The sequence below is a fragment of the Bos indicus genome, chromosome 10 (genome assembly GCF_029378745.1).
Source record: "Bos indicus isolate NIAB-ARS_2022 breed Sahiwal x Tharparkar chromosome 10, NIAB-ARS_B.indTharparkar_mat_pri_1.0, whole genome shotgun sequence".
Taxonomy (NCBI): domain Eukaryota; kingdom Metazoa; phylum Chordata; class Mammalia; order Artiodactyla; family Bovidae; genus Bos; species Bos indicus.
In genome coordinates, this window is record NC_091769.1 from 54,234,018 (window position 1) to 54,256,918 (window position 22,901).

The 22,901-nt window shown below is 40.7% G+C and overlaps 1 protein-coding gene across 3 annotated transcripts in view; it reads left to right on the forward strand.

The window, feature by feature from the left end:
• Positions 1-1,854: 1,854 nt before the first annotated feature.
• The window catches only part of NEDD4 (NEDD4 E3 ubiquitin protein ligase), a 145,974-nt gene continuing 124,927 nt past the window's right edge, over positions 1,855-22,901 (forward strand). Inside the window, exons 1-2 of one of the 3 annotated variants that reach the window (XM_070797500.1) lie at positions 1,898-1,997; positions 18,316-18,462. In XM_070797500.1, coding sequence (XP_070653601.1) covers positions 1,953-1,997; positions 18,316-18,462 — 192 coding nt within the window. In that variant the 5' untranslated portion in view covers positions 1,898-1,952. Of the gene's footprint in view, positions 1,998-13,290; positions 18,463-22,901 lie in introns of those variants that run through there. The other 2 variants (XM_019968787.2, XM_070797499.1) reach the window with 2 other exon arrangements.

Sequence of the window (22,901 nt, forward strand, 5' to 3'; positions counted from 1 at the left end):
TTGAAACCAAGACCTGAAATGACATGAATGCCCTACTTAAAATATAAAAATGTGTATCAAGAAGAGATTAGGGAAAGTTATTTCCAAAATAAAAGGGCATAGAGAATACTGTCAGATTATTTTACTCCTAACATACTAAAACCCACAAGTATGTGACAATTTATAAAACAGAAATTAATACTATTATAGCTTTTTAAATTTAGTTAAGCCAACAGTTCCTGACTATTTTGGAATTTTGCACTATGTTAATTGCCACTCTTTCTCCCTAATGCAGATGATAAAATCTGAATGATGTATTGATGGAATTTTGATACATAATACAAACTAAATGGGTCCTGCCAAACAAAGTCCAACAAAATCTTATATAACAAACTATTAATATGGGTTACAGTCTTATTCTCCTTTCTGCACTTGAACTTGTTTATTCTGATTTCCTTAAGGAAAATTTAAATTAGATTTTGAGATTCCAGAGTTTTGCAAATTTCTGCAACTGTAGGAAAAGGACTCATTTGAAAAGACCCTGATGCTGGGAAAGACTGAAGGTGGGAGGAGAAGGGGGAGACAGAGGATGAGACGGTTGAATGGCATCACCGACTCAATGGTCATGAGTTTGAGTAAACTCTGGGAGTTGGTGATGGGCCTGGAAGCCTGGCCTGCTGCAGTCCATGGAGTTGCAAAGAGTTGGACACGACTGAGAGACTGAACTGAACTGAAGAAAAGGACAAGGTATTAGTCCTAACTTAGACAGTGAGCACTTATCATTTTCCCCATTCCCTTTGGGGTGGTTTATTTGATGAGGATCATCCTGTGACTGTAGAAGTATAAAACCCATCAGATATGGCTGTAAAATAAGCATGATTATTCCATAGTATGCTGCTGCTAAGTCGCTTCAGTAGTGTCCGACTCTGTGCGACCCCATAGACGGCAGCCTACCAGGCTCCCCCATCCCTGGGATTCTCCAGGCAAGAACACTGGAGTGGGTTGCCATTTCCTTCTCCAATGCATGAAAGTGAAAAGTGAAAGTGAAGTTGCTCAGTCGTGTCCGACTCAGCGACCCCCTGGACTGCAGCCTTCCAGGTTCCTCCATCCACGGGATTTTCCAGGCAAGAGTACTGGAATGGGGTGCCATTGCCTTCTCCGCTATAGTATAGGAGGTCCTAGTTTATTTTCTCCCTTCTTTGCTATCTTCCAGCGGTGCTGCAGATCAAGGCTTACTTAGCTAAGCAGATTTACAGGGTTAAGCCTGAAGGCTGGACATTATTGGCAGACCATATAACAAGAAATATTAATTGGTACAGTGTTTACAAGTCACAGGGAGTGAATTTCAGATCCTGAGTCCAAGGCTGATGCGATCCCTACTAGCGTCCCCATTTGCCGCCATGCTCAGGCTGGGCTTTGCACCTGGGTCCCAAGGTCCGGCTGCTTTTGGAATCCGTAGCCTCAACCCACAAAATACAGGTCTGATTCTTAGCTTATGGAGAGAGTGAGGCGGATCTCAGTGAGACATGTTGCCGAGGAGAGCCGCAGCTTTGCTTTCCTGGGGAAGGGCTGGAGTCCTCCCGGCGCCACTGCCCGCTTGGCGAAATGCCTGGGGGCTGCCTAGATCCCCGAGGCGGCGAGGTCTGGCCTCATCCTCCTGGCGGGGAGACGGAAGGCGAGCCCCCACTCCTCTCACCCGAGTCCCAGCGCCCACGCTCCCCCACCGCGCGCGGCTCCCAGGCCCGGAGCCTTTTCACACGCGCCGCCGCCGAGGCGCCGCAGGCCCTCCCCGCCCCGCTTTCTCGTGTCACTAGCGCTAGTTGGCCGCTGGGGGCGCTGTGCGGCCTGGGGAGGACGGCCCCCTCTTCCTCCAACTCCTCCCTCCTCCTCCCTCTTCTCCGCCTCCTCCTCCTCACTACAGTTCCCACTCTGGGTGGGGGCGAGCGCGTCCGGTTTGCAGGAACCTTTCGGAAATGGCAACTTGCGCGGTGGAGGTGTTCGGGCTCCCGGAGGACGAGGTGAGGGGTACGCGGGACTCCGAGCGGGCTTCCCATCGCGCTGCCCATCAACGGGACTGGAGGAGGGGGCGGCGGCCGGAGGGGCGGCTGTCAGCGACCTCCTTCCTCTGCGCGAGACCCGGGAGCGCGCCGGGCGCTGTGGGGACCCCCCGAGACTGCCCGGCTCGCACAGGCTTGTGGGCGGGGGCGTTGCTTTAGGAAGCGGCATTTTCTTCGCGAGCCTGTGGACTCCACACCCCTCTTTTCCCTAGAACCGCCGCCTTCCTTGTCAGTTTCTTTCAGGAAGTGATGAGGAGGGGGGTTAGGCAGCCCTCGGGTTGAGTGCGCGGGGGTACGCGCAGCACCTCGCCTGCCCCTTCCTGCCACCCCGAGCCGAGTATGCGTGAGCTCCGGGAGGGGGTGGGGCGCATTTCCCTGGAGCTTAGCATCCCGGCTGTTGATTAGACTATTCTGGCAAAGAGAAACCCTTTGGGCTTAACTTTATGGACTTTGACCTGAAGTGTCATTAGTTTTTTTTTTTTCTTTTTCTTTTTCTTCTGATATCCTTTTAAACTCTCTTAGACGAGATGGGGATGGGAAAGCAGGGAGATAGATTTTTCCCCCCTTCCTATTTAGCAACAAGTGTCAAGTGTGGAAAGTTCATGTTGTTTCCCTGGTCTTCACTGATATTTTACAGATGAAGCCAAAAAAGTATAAATATTTAAAAGGACTTGCCACAGCTGTTCAACCTTAAAATTCTGTGATTTGAGAAGGCAAAACTGTCTCTTATCAGCTAAATAACTTATGCTGGTTATGCCTTGTGCTTATTAAAAACAAACTTACTTGTAAAGAGTAGTTCCATTTTAAATGAGATGGGGCTTCCTTGTGTTATTGGTGATTGTCTCAAAAATGGGAATGGGTGGAAAATGAAAAGAATGTCTAGTGTAACAGTGACTGGTTAAATTTTGCTCACAAAAAATGTGAGCATTCTTGCTGATTGAATAAGCTGTCACATGTTCCTATTATCAAGATTAGACCCAATTAACTGTAAATCTTTCAGCCTAATTTAGATTAATTACTTAGATTGTTCTAAGTGTTGTAATAGTGCTTTCTCTTGGTAACTTGGTATCTTCAGTCTCTACAAAGTATCTTTATGTTTCTCTTGAAAGTTTTTGGTTTATAAGCAGTGGGCAACTTGTTGATTCAAGCAAGTTATCTCAGAGTGTTTTGAGAATGATTATGTGATGCAATTAGAATTGAATTTCTTAGTTATTGCTACCAGAGGAGAAACAAAGAAGTGGTGGACAAATGGTGGCTTCTTGGCAATCCTAAGGAAAGACTGTCAGTATGTTATGGCTGAAGATAATAGTCTAGCTAATGTCCCATTATTGTTCTGTAGAAGAGATCAGAAGAAACTAATGCAGTATTGAAACTATGATAGCTTTCTTCTTATCAGATCTGTCTCCCTGCTTGCTACAACAAACTGTTCAAGGCAGATAATCTCAGACTGGCAGGCTGGCCTTGGACTTTCTTTCCTTGTTGTTGTTACTACTCAGAGGTAAGCTCTGCGAGTCCAGATTTCTCATCTCACTTTCTTCCAGCAGAACCAATTGATCCTAGATATCATCTTGCCAGAGGTGTCATTCATTCTGTTTCTCTCTCCTTCCATCCCTCTCCCCTCTGGGTACAGATCTGTGTTTTCAGTTATTTGCTTCTCACATCATTCTTCTTCCCAACTGAGATAAATCAAATTATGCCAATTGGTGGGTGGTCAGTCAGCAACTGGTACTAAGGGCCAGAAACTCCACCCTTTGAAGTGAGGTTTTCCTAAACTGGCTGAAGGGTTTGTACTTCTGGGCACTTTCGTGGTGTGGGGCCCACTCTGTTGGCACGGTGGGCGTCCTGGTTGTCAGACTCAGATTTCCCTCCTGCTCTCTCTGTTCCCTTTTTCCTCAATGAGGAAGAGTGAGATAGGAAGATAAGAGACATGATGATGAAGTGTCATCTTCCACTTCTTCCAGTGTGATTTGGGTTATTCATTCAACAGACACTTTTTAGCAGTCTGTTCTGTATTGTGCAGTATGCTAGGCACCAGGTACACAGAAAAAAAAAGCTGTGTCCGCCTGTTTTGTGAGAAGCTCACAGTCTGTGGGGAAGACAAAAATCGCTTGTATTCTGGTAGAGATTGTCATTTCATCACTATCATTTGCTTTTTATTTTCTGATCTATCACAAAAGTAAAAGAGGGCTTAGAAAAATCACCCACTCATTCCTTTTATTTTTTGAAGAAAAACATTGCAGCGATGTCATTTTCTAAAACTCACAGACTAGCCTTGGAATAGGCAGCCCTCTGCTGTTGGTTATAAGTAAGATAGGGTTCATATGGCAGCAAAAGAGATAATTAGTTTAAATTAGAAACAGAAACAAAGAGAAAAATGAATGGAGATGGGATAGATGATGGTGAGAGAACTGTAATTTAACCAGTATATACTGGAGAGCCACTGAGTCACACTGTATGAGCATGTTAGTATACCAAAATTTAGGTCATTATACCTCTCTCTCACTTGTCAGTGAGTTTTAGCTCTTCTAATTTAAGTGTCTTTGAGTAAGAGACAGTCCTGGCTCCATGTACAGAATTTTGTCATTAAAGTTTAATAAACTAAGAAAGTAGCATAATTTATACCAAATTTACTCTGACAACCTCTTTTTGAAAAATATTTATTTGTTTGTTTGACTGCCCTGGGTCTTAGTTTTGGCATGCAGGATCTAGTTCCCAGACCAGGGATCAAACCTGGGCCCCCTGCACAGGGAGCTCGGAGTCTCAGCCACTGGACCACTAGGGAGGTCCCTCTGACAGTCTCTTGGGATTAATAGTAGCAGATAACTCCCACCCAGCTGTGGTAAGTAGTGTGATATACATGGGACTGGCCACTCAGCATCCTTTCCTCTTCATTTCAGTGGACTTACCTGTTACACAGAGGCTAGAAAGCTAAACACTGTGTTTCTCAGACTCTTGCATTTAGCCTTCCAGAAAGAGTGGTGAAACAGTTTTCCCAGTGAGGTACCCCTACTCGAGATGGGGAAGGTGCAAATAAAGTGATGCTACATAACTTCTTGTTTCTTTGGCTTTTTCTGCTGACAAGCATAGTCATATAGATATTGAGTTTTTCTAACAAAAGTCTTTCAGTGCCTGATAAGTTGTTTTGCGGGCATTGATAGGAAATTACAGAAATAGTGGTGGTGGCAGCTTCCTGGCATCTAGATGGATTATGTTCGTAAAGTCAGCAGGTCTGATGGTGGCTCCTGATAACCTTCCTTTCTCAGATGTCGCAGCTTCCTGGGTAGGCCAGTTCTGAGGTGTTTTGGGGTCCTCTAAAGGCACAGCCTAGAGCCTACCTCTCCAGCTCTTTTGTAAGCACCTAATTCTCTGTTGGAGAAGACTCTTGAGAGTTCCTTGGACTGCAAGGAGATCCAACCAGTCCATTCTGAAGGAGATCAGCCCTGGCATTTCTTTGGAAGGAATGATGCTAAAGCTGAAACTCCAGTACTTTGGCCACCTCGTGCGAAGAGTTGACTCATTGGAAAAGACTCTGATGCTGGGAGGGATTGGGGGCAGGAGGAGAAGGGGATGACAGAGGATGAGATGGCTGGATGGCATCACTGACTCGATGGACGTGAGTCTGAGTGAACTCCGGGAGTTGGTGATGGACAGGGAGGCCTGGCGTGCTGTGATTCATGGGGTCGCAAAGAGTTGGACAGGACTGAGCGACTGATCTGATCTGATCTGAATTCCCTGTATGAGCTTCTTTCTTCTGAAAATATCTAGAGTACCTTCTATTTCCTGCAGCTGAAACCTGACTGGAAAGGAAAAGAAAAGAAGGAAATAAAGAGGAAAGGATTGAGTCTCCATTGCCAGTTTGGGAGTAGAGTTTGCACATACAGAAGAATGGATGTCTCTGATGCTGACATCTACAACAGTACGTAAGCAACAGGGTTTCTAAGAAGTGCATGTTCTGACACTTCTAGACTGTCACTGAGCAGAAGCAGACCCTTCCTGCCCTGGCATCATACTGAGCATGAGAACCAAGTTCCCAAAACCTGTATTCACTGCACACAAAGAAGGAGAAGCACAGTGTACCTGGCAGCCATGTTAGTGTCTAACCCAGTACTTCATGTGTTGTTCTTCCCATCACTGCTTTTTTGCAGTTCTTTAATTCCAGCATAGGAAAAGGAGTACGTCAAGGCTATATATTGTCACCCTGCTTATTTAACTTATATGCATAGTACATCATGAGAAACGCTGGGCTGGAAGAAGCACAAGCTGGAATCAAGATTGCCAGGAGAAATATCAATAACCTCAGATATGCAGATGACACCACCCTTATGGCAGAAAGTGAAGAAGAACTAAAGAGCCTCTTGGTGAAAGTGAAAGAGGAGAGTGAAAAAGTTGGCTTAAAGCTCAGCATTCAGAAAACTAAGATCATGGCATCTGGTCCCATCACTTCATGGGAAATAGATGGGGAAACAGTGGAAACAGTGTCAGACTTTGTTTTTTTTGGGCTCCAAAATCACTGCAGATGGTGACTGCAGCCATGAAATGAAAAGACGCTTACTCCTTGGAAGGAACGCTATGACCAACCTAGATAGCATATTAAAAAGCAGAGACATTACTTTGCGAACAAAGGTTCGTCTAGTCAAGGCTATGGTTTTTCCTGTGGTCATGTATGGATGTGAGAGTTGGACTGTGAAGAAAGCTGAGTGCCAAAGAATGGATGCTTTTGAACTGTGGTGTTGGAGAAGACTCTTGAGAGTCCCTTGGACTGCAAGGAGATCCAACCAGTCTATTCTAAAGGAGATCAGCCCTGGGATTTCTTTGGAAGGAATGATGCTAAAGCTGAAACTCCAGTACTTTGGCCACCTCATGCGAAGAGTTGACTCATTGGAAAAGACTCTGATGCTGGGAGGGATTGGGGGCAGGAGGAGAAGGGGATGACAGAGGATGAGATGGCTGGATGGTATCACCGACTCGATGGATGTGAGTTTGGGTGAACTCCGGGAGTTGGTGATGGACAGGGAGGCCTGGTGTGCTGCAATTCCTGGGGTCGCAAAGAGTCAGACACGACTGAGCGACTGAACTGAACTGAACTGAATTCCAGCATCATTCTAATTATTTTTTGTGAGTTTCCATGGGAACAAAGAAGTAGATAAATTTAGTTCATTTTTAATAATTTGCTTTTTAATTATGTTAAACCAACTGAGAAGTTGGAAGTACAGTACAAAGAACTCCAAATCCTCCTAAAGCAGATTCTCCACCTGTTGTTATTTCACCATAATTGTTCCATAACCTTTTAATTGTCATTTTCATTAGTCTTTTTTGGGAACCATTTGAGGAAAACCTGCATGTAGGATTTCCCATCACCACTAAATACTCTTTATTTTCCTAAAGGAAGAATGTTTTCCTGCATCACAGCCATCCAGCCCTCTAAGGTAGGAAGTCAACATTGTTATGACACTACACCCAATCCACGGATCCCATTCAGTCTTTGACCAGAGTTCTAATAGTTTCTCTTCTTTTACAATGTAGAATCCCATCCAGAAGTGTATGTTGCATGTACTTTGTATCAGTTCCTCAGTCTTTCTTATCCTTAACAACTGTAAGGAGCACAGGCTGTATAACCTGTCAATGTTCCTCAACTTGGATCTGTTTACTGTTTCCTCAGGATGACGTCAAAGCCATGCTTTTGGGGCAGGAATCATTGAGTTAATACTCTATTCTTCTCAGGGTATACCTGTCGATGTTCCTCAGCTTGGATCTGTTTACTGTTTCCTCAGGATGACGTCACAGCCATGCTTTGGGGGCAGGAATTATCGAGTCAATACCATATTTTTCTCAGGGTATATCAAGGGGTGCTTGATTTTGGCTTATCTCATCATCGTTTAACCTTGATCACTTGGTAATTTTGGTGTCTGCTAGGTTTCTTCTTGGTGATGTTGCTGCTTTCCCTTTATAATTGATTGATATTTTGTGGAGGCATATTCAGAGACTGTGGTAGTATCCCATTCCTCATTCATTACGAAAGGTTGTTGTTGAATGAAAAGATGCCGGGATTCTTGGCCTCCGGAGGAGAAGAATTCAATCCAGGGCCAGAGACGAAGCTTGATCGCTCAGAGCTTTTGTGTAATAAAGTTTTATTAAAGTATAAAGGAGATAGAGAAAGCTTCTGACATAGGCATCAGAAGGGGGCAGAAAGAGTACCCCGCTGCTAGTCTTTAGCTGGATGTTAATGTAGTCACTAGCAGTCTGTTAATGAAAGAAAGGAATGTCTTAAAACTTAGAATGGCACTGGGCCCCTCTCCCATAAGATGCATTTTGGGATAATCTTGACCAGACGATTCATCCCGGCCCATAAAATGATTAACTTGAATCTTGTAGAAGGGCAGATTACCATACAAATAGTTTAGTTTACATAGATTAGGGGAACAATATCTGAGTATAACATACTGGTTTGTCAAGTAGGTTCTGAGCCGTTAGGCAGAACCGACTTGAAGACAGTCTGCGGTAAATGCATAGTACATTAGCATAGCTTAAGACAAACATTTCCATAAGAGAAATGGATCGGTTAACTCAAGGTTTGAGAATAGTTAACTTCAGGTGAAACCAGGTGTCAGTATGGCAACACAGTATTTTAAGAGAAACCTCCTTTTAAATTTGTATAGAAAAGGAAAAAAAAATATCGCTAGTTTGTTTCCTCCTGCCGCTTAAGAGAGATAAAAATGTCTGACACTTGCAGGCTATTTCCTCCGTTTGGAGACCCCTGGCCTTCCTGCCTGTTACTCCCTCAATCAGATCTGCATCCACTAGTTTTAATATCCATCCATGACTTCCACCTGAAACAAATGCTGCTGTTTTTATTTCCATTTTTATTAATTGATGTTTTGTGTAAGAAGAACCTTTTCTTTCTTGGCCATTTGCTATCTGTTTATTTATTTGTATCAGCATGGACCTGTAGAATCCCACCTGTTCAATGGGTTGTAATTAATCTCTATCCTTAAATATTTTATGGCTCAAACTATCTCGGTTTGGCCAGTGGAAGCTTTTTCAAGGAGGTTCCTGTGTCCTTATGGCAAGTCCCCACCATTCTTTGAACTCTTCATTACTTTTCTGGCAGAAGATGTTCTAGGCTCCTCTTATATTTTGCCTGGTCCAGCACTTTCTGGAATCAGCCATTTCTCCTAGAAACACTGGTTCATTTAGTAGGGAAATGGTTTTTAGAAAGGGCTTCCCTGGTGGCTCAGATGGTAAAGAATCTGCCTGCAATGCAGGAGACTTGGATTTGATCCCTAGGTTGGGAAGATCCCCTGGAGAAGGGAATGGCTACCCACTCCAGTATTCTTGCCTGAAGAATTCCATGGACAGGGGAGCCTGGCGGGCTACAGTTCATGGGGTCACAAAGAGTTGGACATGTCTGAGTGGCTAAAACGAACAGTGAAAATTCTGAGTTTCGTTATCCTCATTCTATTTACTTATTTGCTTAGTCCCAATTTACATATGTTTCTGGTATAAATGATCTTCCCGTCATGCAGGTATGTCCTCTGTCTGCCACTTCTGCACCCTGCGTTTAGCTCCCTGGGTGCCAGTGGGAGCACTGCCGTGTATGTCCATGCTGTCTTCCTCTCTGTCCTCCGAGGCCCATTCCAGTGGGCCTGCTACTGAAGCCTCTCTATATGGCACCTTCCTCTTCTCCTCAGTTCCCCATGCTGTGGACCTGCTGCTCATGCACCTCCATGCACCTTACTGCTCCCCCCAAACTCTGCCTGAGGCCTGCTGTTGATTCCTCTGCACCAGGAAGAGAAGAGAAGGGACTACAATTTTTTTTTTAAACAGCTAACTATTAACAATTCATATATCACATGGGAATAGAATCTTGGAGGTACCCTTTAAATACATCACTTAGGGAGAGGAGGGGTATAAAAATTGGAATTTGACTAGGTTGTAATTCTGGCCCTGTCACTTATAGGACACCTGGCATAAGTTTTTGACATTTGTCAGAAAAGGATATTTAAGTCAGCTATTTGCCTACCTCCTAGCTATATCTGGTATTAAGAATATTATATTCTACCACACCTGGAGACCTATAAGATTGCTGATTCGAATTGCTAAACTCACTGTTCTACTGAATCAATGTTACTTCTTCCTTTTTGAAGCTTCCATTTAGTCTGTATTCTGTCCCAATCCTGTCAAAGTTTTAAGAGGATAAATGAATTGGAAGGTTAATAAATCTTCAGATAAATGCTGAGAGAAAGACACAGCACAAACAAATACAAAAATGTCTTGATGAGACTTTTGTGAAATAAATATATCTGTAGCATAACCTCCTGGCTTGACCCAAATACTTGACTTTCCTTGAGTGAGCCATGTTGGAGTGACGAAAAGACTAATGTGGACAACCAATCATGTCAGTATAGATAGATGCTGTAATGAAAATATCCTCCTCCAGGGTGAAAAAGTCATTTGAAATATAATCATAGTTGCCTTTAATTGAATACTTGCTATACACAGATTTCCAGGTTCTGTGTTCTCTATACTTTGTAATTATCCCAACTGTCCTGAGAAACTAGGTACTGCTATCTTCATATTACAGATGGGAAATCTGAAATTGTGATTTGCTCAAGGACTTAATCTCAGTAGGTAGACTGAGTGACTTCACTTTCACTTTTCACTTTCATGCATTGGAGAAGGAAATGGCAACCCACTCCAGTGTTCTTTCCTGGAAAATCCCAGGGACGGCAGAGCCTGGTGGGCTGCCGTCTGTGGAGTCGCACAGAGTCAGATACAACTGAAGTGACTTAGCAGCAGCAGCAGACGTAGGACTGAAACCCAGAACTCTTTTGTACCAAAGTCATGGTCTTTCCTCTGTCCTACTGTGAATAGTTGCTCAAATAATAGAAATTAACAGATGAGATTCTTGTTCAGTAAGAGGATGAATGGAACATGTGCAGAATTAACTTGCAACTATTCCTCTGTTCTTCTGAATCTTCTGTTTGTTTGTTTTTTTTTTTATAGCTTTTCAGTGGACCTATGAAGTACTTGAATTCTGTATTTGCTTGAAAAATATTTGTTGAACATTTGAGTCAGGCTATTTGGTTATAATGAAGGACAACAGACTTTACTGAATTTATAGCCTAGAGGAAGAGAGGGTCATTAAATACATAATCACACATCAATGTTTTATAAATGTTACAAAGGAAAAGGTGTGTAAGATAAAAGTATATAACAGGAAAAAAAAAGAATTAGTCTTATAGGGAGGAGGGGAGAGAATATGAGGAAAAGCAGAGGAAGTACACTACGGATGGATAGGAGTTAGCCAGGCAGGGAAGGGGAAACGCCTTCTAGGTAAACAGAAGTGCATGTGCAAAAGATGAGATGGAGATGACCGTAAAGACACCTCGAGTGTTGGACAAAGAGGGACGGTATCAGGAGTTGAATCTGGAGTGGAGAGCAGACCCCAGTGAGGCACGGCCTTAAGGCCATTTATTCAGGATTTTGTATGGGACCCTAGGGCTTCCCAGGTGGCACTAGTGGTAAAGAACCTGCCTGCCAGTGCAGGAGACATAAGAGATGTGGGTTCGATCCCTGGGTCGGGAAGATCCCCTGGAGAAGGAAATGGCAACCCACTCCAGTGTTCTTGCCTAGAGAATCCCATGGATAGAGGAGTATGGCAGGCTACAGTTCATATGGTTGCCAAGAGTCCAACACCACTGAAGCGACTTAGCACGCATGCATGCATGGGATCCTAAGTGGAATGGAAACTCACTGATTACCTGTGTTACCTTACACACACATCATCATCACCACCAACATTGCTATTATTTTTCTCATAAGTTTTTCCTCATGTATTTAATATTTTCTTTGCTTGTTATTTCTTCATTTCTTCCCATACCTCTGACTTTCCATCTGGGTTGACTTTTTTTTTTCTGCCTGGAGAAATTCTCTAGAATTTCTTTCAGTGAATGTTTCCTGCTAATGAAGTTCATTGGTTTTTGTTTTTGTCTGAAAATGTCTTTATTTTACTTTTCTTTCCTGAGGGCAGGGAGGAGTACAATTTATCCATAGTGAAATGCACATATCTCAATGTACAATTTGATGTACAAGATTTTCAACAACATACATAGCCAAGTGTAGCTGACAATCCAATTAAGATGTAGAACATTTCCTTCACTCCTAAATGTTTCCTTGAGTCTTCTTCCATTCAACTTCTCACCTTCACTCAGGCAACTTTTTATTACCATGTATTAGTTTTGCCTTGGTCCTGAAACTTCGTTTAAATGAAATCATACAGTATTTACTTTTTGGTGTCTGGCTTCTTTTGTTTAATGTTATGTTTTTCAAAGTAGTAATGTGGTTGTTTGATTTAGTAGCTCATTGTTTTTATTGCTGAGGCTTCCCTGGTAGCTCAGCTGGTAAAGAATCTGCCAGCTAGGTAGGAGACCCAGGTTCGATTCCTGGGTCGGGAAGATCCCCTGAAGAAGAGATAGGCTATTCACTCCAGTTTTCTTGGGATTCCGTGGTGGCTCAGACAGTAAAGAATCCACCTGCAATTTGGGAGACCTGGTTTCGAGTCCTGGGTTGGAAAGATCCTGTGAAGGAGGGTATGGCAACTCACTCCAGTATTCTTGCCTGGGAAATCCCATGGACAGAGGAGCCTGGCGGGCTATAGTCCATGGAGTCACTAAGAGTCGGAGACAACTGAGGGACTAAGCATAGCACAGTGTTCCATTGTATGAATTTACCAGATGTTTATGCACCCTACTTTTGATGGACCCTTCATTTGTTTCCAGGTTTTGGCAATTAGGAATAAACCTACTATGAACATTCATCTATAGATCTTTTTTATGGAAATTATATTTTCCACAAATATAGGATATCAACTTGATATGTTTCCTTCCAGACATGTTTTATGTATAAATAAGCATTGGTATTTGTGTGTGTTAAGTCACTTCAGTCATATCCAACTCTTTGTGACGCTATGGACTGTGGTCTACCAGGTTCCTCTGTCCATGGGATTCTCCAGGCAAAAATACTGGGGTGGGTTTCTATTTTCTTCTCCAAGGGAGCTTCTGACCCAGGGATTGAACCTGCATCTCTTTTATCTCCTGAATTGGCAGGCAGGTTCTTTACCACTATTCCACCTGGAAACCCAGAAGCATAGATATGGTGTGCTGCTGCTGCTGCTGCTGCTAAGTCACTTCAGTCGTGTCCGACTCAGTGCGACCCCATAGATGGCAGCCCACCAGGCTTCCCCGTCCCTGGGATTCTCCAGGCAAGAACACTGGAGTGGGTTGCCATTTCCTTCTCCAATGCATGAAAGTGAAAAGTGAAAGTGAAGCTGCTCAGTCGTGTCTGGTATGGTGTAACACATTTTAAAGTAGTGTTAAGATGTAAGGTAATGATGAGATTCTTTTGGGGGGAGGTTCAGATCAGATTAGTCAGTCAGTCGTGTCTGACTCTTTGTGACCCCATGAATCGCAGTGATTGAATAAAAAAGTTATAGTTTTTAAATGAGGAATAGTCTTGCAGTTGCATTAACTATAGCACTTCTCTTTCTTACCCTCATGCTCTTTATCTGCAGTTCTAAATTTTAGTATCCTTCATAATCACCTGCAGAGTTTGTTAGACTACTGGCCTGCCGAGGTCCAGCCCCGGCTGATCCAGGGTATTCGAAGGGGAGACGGCGCCGGCGACCTATTCAAATGTTAATTAGAGATATAAAGAGTAAAGAATGAGGATAGCTCAGTGGGAAAATTCAGTGAAGAAAAGAGGCTGAGTAGCTTGGTTTACGTGGAAAATCAGTATAACCTGTGACACCAGGTTAGCTCTGACCACGGAGGCCGCAGGTGCCCTCTCGAATAGCGGAAGGTGCCCCACCTTAGACACCTTCTCGAGTGGGTCTTAGAAGCCCAGGCAAATAAATGGTTGCAGAGGATATCTGCACTCCAGATGGAGACATCAGCCAGAATGTGAAAAGAAAGAATGACATGGGGAAACCAAGCTCTGGTGAGCAAGGCCCGTAGCTTTATTTTCAACAGGGGCTTTTATACCCTAAGTAACACATAGAGGATAATAGGGGATGCAAAGTCAGCAGTCTTTGATCCTTATCAAAAACCAGGGTTTCTTTCCTGCAAATTTATCGTATACAAATGGTTTAGGTGATTTACATCATCTTCTGGCCAGAAGGCCTATTAATGTTTTATGACTCTTGACAAAGACTTATCAACCATAAGACTTATTTTCTCTAAGAGTAATTATTTTAAGGTTTGGCGCCATCTTCCGAAGGTAAAATTGCATTCCTATAGGGCGGATGTGTAATGGGTTTACAACAAAGGAAAGAATTTATTACCTTAAGGGTCTAAAGTTACTAACACCAAGGCCACTACTTATTTTTTCTACATACCAACTATTAATTAATACATATTCAAGGATACAATACAGGGGATGTGAAAACTTGGCAACAAGCATTGGCTCATCAATGAAATCTTTTACTAGTTTTATTCTGACAGTTTCTAACTCTCTGAGAGGCTCTAAGCTATTTGAATATCTTAAGCTTCCCGTGCCTCTCGAGGCTGGGAGACTGTAAACAATCGTATGTATAGCTGTAGGAGTCCGGGTAAATTTGTCAGGCGAGTTAGAGAACTATCTGAGGGGTTTGGATTTAAACACTCCTAGTTGCCCAGAAACTTTATTAATTGGAGCTGTAAGTTAACTCTTTGACAGAGAGAGCAAGATGGTGGTAGGGGACAGCCCCCAGTAAAGTCAGAGGTGAGAGCACAAAGCAATAAAGTAGGCAGACTCTGGTTTTTGGGGGGGTAGATGCTTGAGAATATCCGGGGGGACTCCTGAGGCTCGATCCCGCCTTTGCGTATGCCCAGCCTCCTTCCTCATGACCTTTGTCACGAGTGGAATGCCTCACCGGCTCCTGGCACTGGCCCATCAGTAGTCTATTTTCAATAGGTTCTGAAAATTTCAAGAGGTTCTGAAAATCAGAGTTTCTAAACTCATACTACTAGTCCAGGGAATACACTTTGAAAATCTCTAATGTCTCTTAAATCTAAGAATTCTAGGTATTCTAGTTTCTATTCTAGTCATTATTGCCAAAAACTCCTGAGGAATTTTGATCATATGTAGCAAATATATAGCAATCATATATATATTCCAGCATTACTAAGACAGCCCTGATTTCATTTAGTTTTCAATAAAGATGATCTAGCATTTATATTTTCATTTATATTTATACTTTTGTAAAATGTTTCAAGTAAATTTACACAGCAGAGAAGGAAAACTGCCATTAAGCCACAGGTTCCAGTATTTAATTTGGAAAAAAAGTTATATTAAAAAAAGTTAAATCCCTCCCTTCTACCCTAGTACATTTTTTGTTATGTAAATATTCAGTATTTATATTATTACACTATGTAGATGTAGCATTATTCACATCTGAACCATTGTACCATATTTATATTTATTGTACATTTTTGTTTGCTTCTATTTTCTGTACAACTGTCACATATTAAGGGAATCCTGGCAGTTCAGTAGTAAATAATCCACCTGCCAGTGCAGAAGATGTCTTCCAGTATTCTTACCTGGGAAGTTCCATGGACAGAGGAGCCTGATGGGCTACCGTCCATGAGCTCTCAAAACAGTCAAACATAACCGAGCAACTAAACAACATTACAAATTAAAGTGCAAGCTGCCTGAAAGCTTTACAACTACTCAGTGTGTTTATACACACACACATATGTAATGAATGCTGTCCATTCCCTTTCTGCATTCTGTTAGAGACAGCTTCTTCCTATGTTGCATTCCATCTGACTGGCTTGCACTCTACACCTGTCATATCACTATTGTCTGCAGGATTCCGTTTATCAGCATTGTGAGAATTCTCTTGATCTCTTTTCTGTGTTGGATCCACTGCTTTTTTTCACCTCTTGTCTTCCTCTTTCCTGATTTAGTCCCATCCTTTGTATGAGTGGGCAGTTACTATTCACTAGAGCATTTCACAATAGGGTTATCTGAACCCTATCAATATGTGTTATCTGAACCAATCCCATAGTGGTGGGATTCTCACATACAGTATATACCACCAACCCCTTTGACTTCCTCACAGAGAAGTCTTCCAGTCTTCTGGGCCCAAGAAGTGAAGGGGCTGGGAGCTCACTGTTGGTGCAGACTTTCCCTTGCTTTTAATTTGGTACCTTATTCCTACTTTCAGCTACTTCAGAAAGATTTGTTGTTAATCAAGAATTTATCATCCCCTACTATTTGCCAAGTAATCTTCTGGGTTCTATAGAGGATGCAAAGAAAACATAAAGATGAGTTTCTTGGTCTTCAAAATTTCACAATTTTAATAATTGAGAAAGATACATAGTTTATTGCCTCAGATACAAGATGGTATGTGATAGATGCTATGTAATTGAGCCTCTAACAAAGAGAAGGAAAATTCGTATCAAGGGTTTTAGAAAGATATCATTTGGTCTTTAAAGAAAGGACAGGCATTTTTTTAAGAAAAAAAAAACCTTAAATTTATACCAAACCTTTTATTTATTTATTTTTATTTTTTTAAAATGAAATAAGTATTTGTTTTATTCACAGGCTAGGCTTAGACCTGTGTTTTAACAAGCAAGCCTAATAATAGCACCATGGTTAGACTATAGCTTGCTTTGCCAAGCCATTATTGTACAATTTATTAAGCAAATAGGGGTCAAGTGTCTCTCATCCACCTGATGTGATCTTTTTATACATATTACTAATAAGTCCTATTTGGAACACCTGAAAATCTTTTAGCAAAAGCTCTGAAGATGAGCTCATGAACTCAGTTTAAATTGCACCAGTTAAATTAGGACAAATGGAAGGAATTCAAAATAAGTAGTTGCCCAATTAGAGCCCATCATCTGAAAGTCATCAGCCTGTGTGTTCCACCCCCCAAAATAAAACTTAAAACCTTGACTCAATTATTCAAAACCCAGGTTGTAACAAAGTGAAAGGATTAATTTCCATTAATTTCTCAGTCCCAGGTTAAAAAACAAACAAACAAACAAAAAAACCCCAAACAGCATTTTATGAAATACTTACCCAAATCAAGATAGGAAAATTAAAGCCTGCATAGTTATCAGAATTGTTGTACTACACCAGGTTGCATACAATTACATCAGCTGGTTCTGTATACAATCTAGTATTGACTAGAACAAAGATTAGAATAGAAAAGCTGTAAGAAACAGGTTCCTAACTATAGAAACTGAATTTAAGGGTATGAAAAAATGAAAGTAAAATTTTGTTTTTATCTTTTTGATTAATACTAATTTCCAAACTTATAAACAATTTTTACAGATAAACAGAAGTTTTTCAAAATTGTAATTCTATTCAAACTTTCAGTATTCTTGGCCATGACATTAGGCAAATAAGAATCCCTCAAAGTAGAACAGCTATAAACATCCTGAGCATTTGGTCTATTGAAGAATCCCACGTGGGAAAGCTAACTAGAGAGGAAAAAAGCTTCCCTTCACTCTGCTGTACAGTACTGAGGCTTCTTGTCATAGTTGTAGCTTAAATTTTACATATGCCACTGGCATTGTTAGTGCTTCTATTTAAGTTTATGAATTCAGTGGGCATATCTATGACCAGCCTGTCCATTTCCTGTTCTAGGAGAGTTGTTTCTCCACTCTACAGTCTTCACCAAAATGTCCATCTCCATAGCTTCCCAAAGGTTGCCTGTTGCTGAAACGGAACTCAGCTTCTTTCAGATACTGACTCTTCAAGGGAAATTACTTTTCTCATGTGTTTATTACTGTTAGCCACAATCCTCCTGTCACTTGGTTTTATCCCTCGCTAGGTGATGGCCTGCACAGCCTGATGTCCGACTTCATAAATATGTGAGTTCACAGTGGTGATTTTGTTGGCTGTTTTGGTGGTTGAAGAATCAATTATTGCACTTAAAAGGCTATCTTATTAGATACGCCAAACCAGCTCCTACTCCGGCAACACCTGCAAAAGCCAGCAGCACATTTCTGATGCCGCCTTCTAGGTCCTCTACATGGAAGAACTCCACAAACCCATCCCAGCCTCTTTCTTTGACTATCCAGTCTCGTTTTGACCTTAGGAGAACATCTGTGATGCTTTCTGCTAGTGGTTCAATGCAGCTTTCTTGATTTATACTCTTAAAGTGTTTGGCCACAAAGGCACCAAAAGAAATAAGAGTCACAATCCTGCCCCAGTTTGTTACTCTGTCACTGAAAACATGAACCATCACTTGAGACAAAGATTTAACATCGTCTTCGTTTTTGATGTCCAGTTTCTGAAGCATGCCTTGGAAAGCCGTCTCGTGGTTGTGCTGCACCCCATCCCCGACTCGGTGCAGGGTCTCCAACGCCTTCCGGCTGGTGGCCCCAGACCCGCCCAGGGGCTTCACATCCTTGGCGCCGGTTGCCTGCTCCCGGAGGTACCGAGAGATAATCTCCAGGGACTGCCAATATAACTCGTCCTCCTCCTCCTCTGCTGGGGGCGGCGTCAAGGGCAGCGAGCCGTCCGAGCCTGGACTGTTGTTACTGGCTTCTCTGACCAACAAAGGTAAAGGCCGGACGGCAGGCCGCTTCCCGAGAGGGTCTGGCTTGCACCCGTCCGGCTCCTCTTCGGGCGACATGATGGCATCGGAGATCGGGGATTCCATCTCTTCAGCTATACCAAACCTTTTAAATTAAACTTTAAAACCTAAATTAAATTTTAAAACCTTTATCTCATTATTATTATGGTAGCTATTTTCATTGTTGCATATTTATCCATCTGAATTTATGATTTTATGGAGTTGTCAGAGAACAGATACCATTTGGCAACTTGATTATTCCAATTAACATTATAATTATTTTTGTCATTAAATAATATTAATATTCCATTTTTAATGGTCTCTAAAGAATCTGCTCAGATGATGTAGGACTTGAACAATGAAGGGGTAGAGGATGGGGAAGGATCTCCCAGGCAGAAGGACTCCAGCTTGTATAAAAACTCAGAGATAAGTAAACACAGGACATATCTTTTTTAAAAAGTAGACTGGTGGGAGTGGGCAATGAAAGGAGGGGAGAAGGATGAAGAGGTTAACAAAAATTCTCCCAAGACCTTTGAGAGATGGAAAGACTTAAAGCTCTGGATTTCCTGTTCCTGGTTTTTATTTATTTATTTGGTGGGGGAGGTTGACAGAAGATTAAGGCATAATTCATCACTGTTTTCATGAATTGTAGAGAAAATCTCAGCCTTTGGAAAGCTGCTTTTAATTACTGAAGCTGCCTGCATTGATAACATATTACCAGTTTGTTTCCCCCTGTCCTTGAAAGAAGCCACACATCTTTGCCTGCAAGTTGCAACCTTTTCATTTCACTTTCAAAAATCAGTAAAGCTCTCTTATGAGTGAAAGAGGGGGAGAGTCCAGCTTTAGTGAATAGCCCTGGTCTGCTTGAGGATAAAGACTCTGTTTTGATTAAGGAAAAGATGTTTCTTTTTTTTTTTTTTTGGTCTCTTTTTTACTAATTTCAGTACTATCTGGAATTCTGTTAATACTACTTTTAGTGTCACAATTCTAAAATTACTAAAGAGTTTGGTCTCTAGTTGCAACATATATGGCCTTCTTCATTTGCAAAGATAATATCAGTGTGATCTCTGATGATGGATGTGATCAAAGAGAGCAGTGGGGACAATTTTTTAGCATAAACTTACAAAATGAAGTTATATGAATGAAAATATGAAAATAAATGGTATTTCTTATTTAGTTTCCTGAAAGATTCTTAAATCAATATAGCTTTACATCATTTAACCACAGCATCTGAAGTAGTTCTCATTTTTGTGGTTGTAAAATGCAAGGATAAAGTTTAAAAGTTAAATGTGTCTGTGACTGTAAGTTATTACCCCTTGGAATTGTTTTTATTTAATGCTTGCCACATTTCTTCAGGAGACTTCTGGGGGATAGTTTCAGTAGAGGCTAATGTGGATGATTTTTAAGTCAGGAGATGGATTAACAGTAACAAATATGGATTAGCTTTTTTTAGAAGGGAATGATAATTTCTTCCCTCAATTAAGATCATGTACAAATCACAAACAATTGTCTGCACTTAAATAAGATTATCAAATAACATTATTTTCTAAGGGCACCTTTGATTATAATTCACCACTTGAAAAAATTTGTATTTATTAAGTCATCCCTGAAAAGATATCTGATTTTTAGAATCAGTCTTGGGAATTAGTACCTACTTAATTACTGAATAGAGTAGCCACTTTAATAGAGTAGCCACTTCCCAGTCAACTAGTATAGGAAAATTCAGTTGTAGGGCCAATAGAATATTTAATTGATGTAATTATTCAGTGACCTTCCAGAAGAAAATGGTAGTTCTGTAAATCTCTTCAGATTTTTGGAAATCAGTCCCCACAGAAAACAGAAATTTCAGTTTATGTTTTCCTCTCTGATTTTTAATTGCCTTTATTTCTGATACTTGAGGATTTCTCTTTTTACTTGTAAGATCGGCTGTGTATTTGATATTTGGTGATGGATAAAAGTTATAAAATATCTAGTATCTCTAGTCAAGGATTTTTGTGTTATATGAATTTGTCATCTGAGTTTTATAGCTTAGAGGATATTTCTGTTATCATATTTATTCAATGGAACTTCCAGGAATGAGGGTTGTTCTGAGTATTTAGAAATGGATAAATAACCTATGATATGTATATTATCTGCCACCCAGATTTCTCCTCCGAAAGGAATATGACTTACTACTTGCTGATGGGATAATTTTATTATGTTTTAGAATTTTTATACAGTTTTAAAAGGTTACTTTCTATTTACAGTTATTACAAAATATTGGCAACATTCCTTGTGGTGTACAATATGTCCTTGAGCCTACCTTATACCCAGTGGTTTGCTACTCTGCCACACTTATAATGCCCCTCCCAACTTCTCCCCACTGGAAACCACTAATTTGTTCTCTGTGTCTGAGCCTGCTTCTTTTTTTGTTATATTCAGTGGTTTGTTGTATTTTTTCGATTCCACGTATAAGAATATCATACAATATTTGTCTTTCTCTATATAACTTATTTCACTTAGCATAATGCCCTGCAAGTCTATCCGTGTTGTTGCAAATGGCAACATTTCATTCTTTTTTGTGGCTGAGTAGTATACATTATGTGTATGTGTGCGTGTGTATTTGTGTGTGTATCACATCTTTTTTATCCATTCATCTGGCTGATGGAGTAATTTTAGAATAGAACCAGTTGGGTTCCTCTCTGTTAGGCCACATTTGTTTCACATTTGTTGATCTTACAAATGCTACTGTGAAATCATTGGCTTTATGTATGTCAGTGATAGTTTATCTAGGGCTTATATCTAATAGTGAAATTCCTGGGCTATTGATTTAGAGCTTTCAATAGATATTGCCAAATATCTCTTCAAAATTACTCTCACGAACAGTGTATTAGAGTTCTTGGTTGTGTTTGTACTGGCAGCACACACACTAGAGATCTCTCGTATCTGGTGAAATTGAGGATCTTTTCATGTTTATTGACCATTCTGTATGATTTCTTATATTATGTTGTTTAAATATCACTTTGTGGGTTTTAGAAGTTCTTGATATATTCCAGATGGGCTTCTGTGGTGGCTCAGTGGTAAAGTATCTGCCTGCAATGCAGAAGATGCAGGTTTGATCCCTGGGTCAATCTCCTGGAGAAGGAAATGGCAATCCATTCCACTAGTCTTGCCTGGGAAATCCCATGCACAGAGGAGCCTGGTGGGCTCCAGTCCATGGGGTTGCAAAGAGTTAGACAGGACTTACCAACCCAACAACAATAATGTATCCTGGATAATCATAATTTGAACTTGGTATATATATTTTAGATATTTCTACCCTGTGTGTCCCGCCCGTGGTTTTTTCATTTTGCTCATGGCATCTCTTTTCACACAAAGGATACGTAATTTTAGTGTCAGAGCTAACAGCTCTTTCGATTAGCGTTTGTATTTTTTAAAATTCTTTCTTCAATGTCAGAAATTGACATTGAAGATTCAATTTAAGATTCAAGATTCTTAAAATTTATCTTAAGAATTTTTTAAAGTTTTCTTTTTCATTGTTAAAATTTGATGTGTCTGGAGTTTGTTTTTGTATGTAGTATAAAATAGTGATCAAATATTATTGTTTACTTCTTTACTCATTCTCACTCCTCTGTATGAATTTTAGAATCATTTGTTAAGATCTATGAAAGAATTTAAGGAGGGGAGCTGGAATTGTATTGAATTTGTAATTTACTTTGGAGAAAACACATAATAATATTAAATATTTACTTCTATGAATATAGTGAATTTCTTCATTTATTTATATTTTCCTTATTTTCTTTATTTACAGATTTTATCCATAAAGGTCTTGACACTCTTTCTTAATTTTGTTTCCCCTGTATCTCACAGTTTTGCTTATTTGTGAATTTTTTAAATGTGCATTCTGTTTTATAGTATTTTTACCCACCTTTTTATTTTAAAAAATTTCAGATTTATGGGACAACAAAACAATAGTGTAATGAACACTTGATTACCCATCAGTCAGATCCAGAAATTGGCAACAGTTGGTTATTCCCTTTACTTCCATATATACACACATTCACTCATGTTCAACTTTTTATTTGCTGAGCCATTTAAGTGTGAGTTGCAAACTTTATCTTACTTTATCCCAAAATACTTCAATATGTATTTCTTAAAAATAAGATATTCTTATATAAAACCTCATCATGCTATTATGATACCCAAGAATTTTAATGTTTTATACATTAAAATATCAATACATTATAGTTTTATTAAAAAATAGTTTATTGAATGGCATTTAAAAAATAATTTTACCTGTCTAAATAATTAGTACAAAT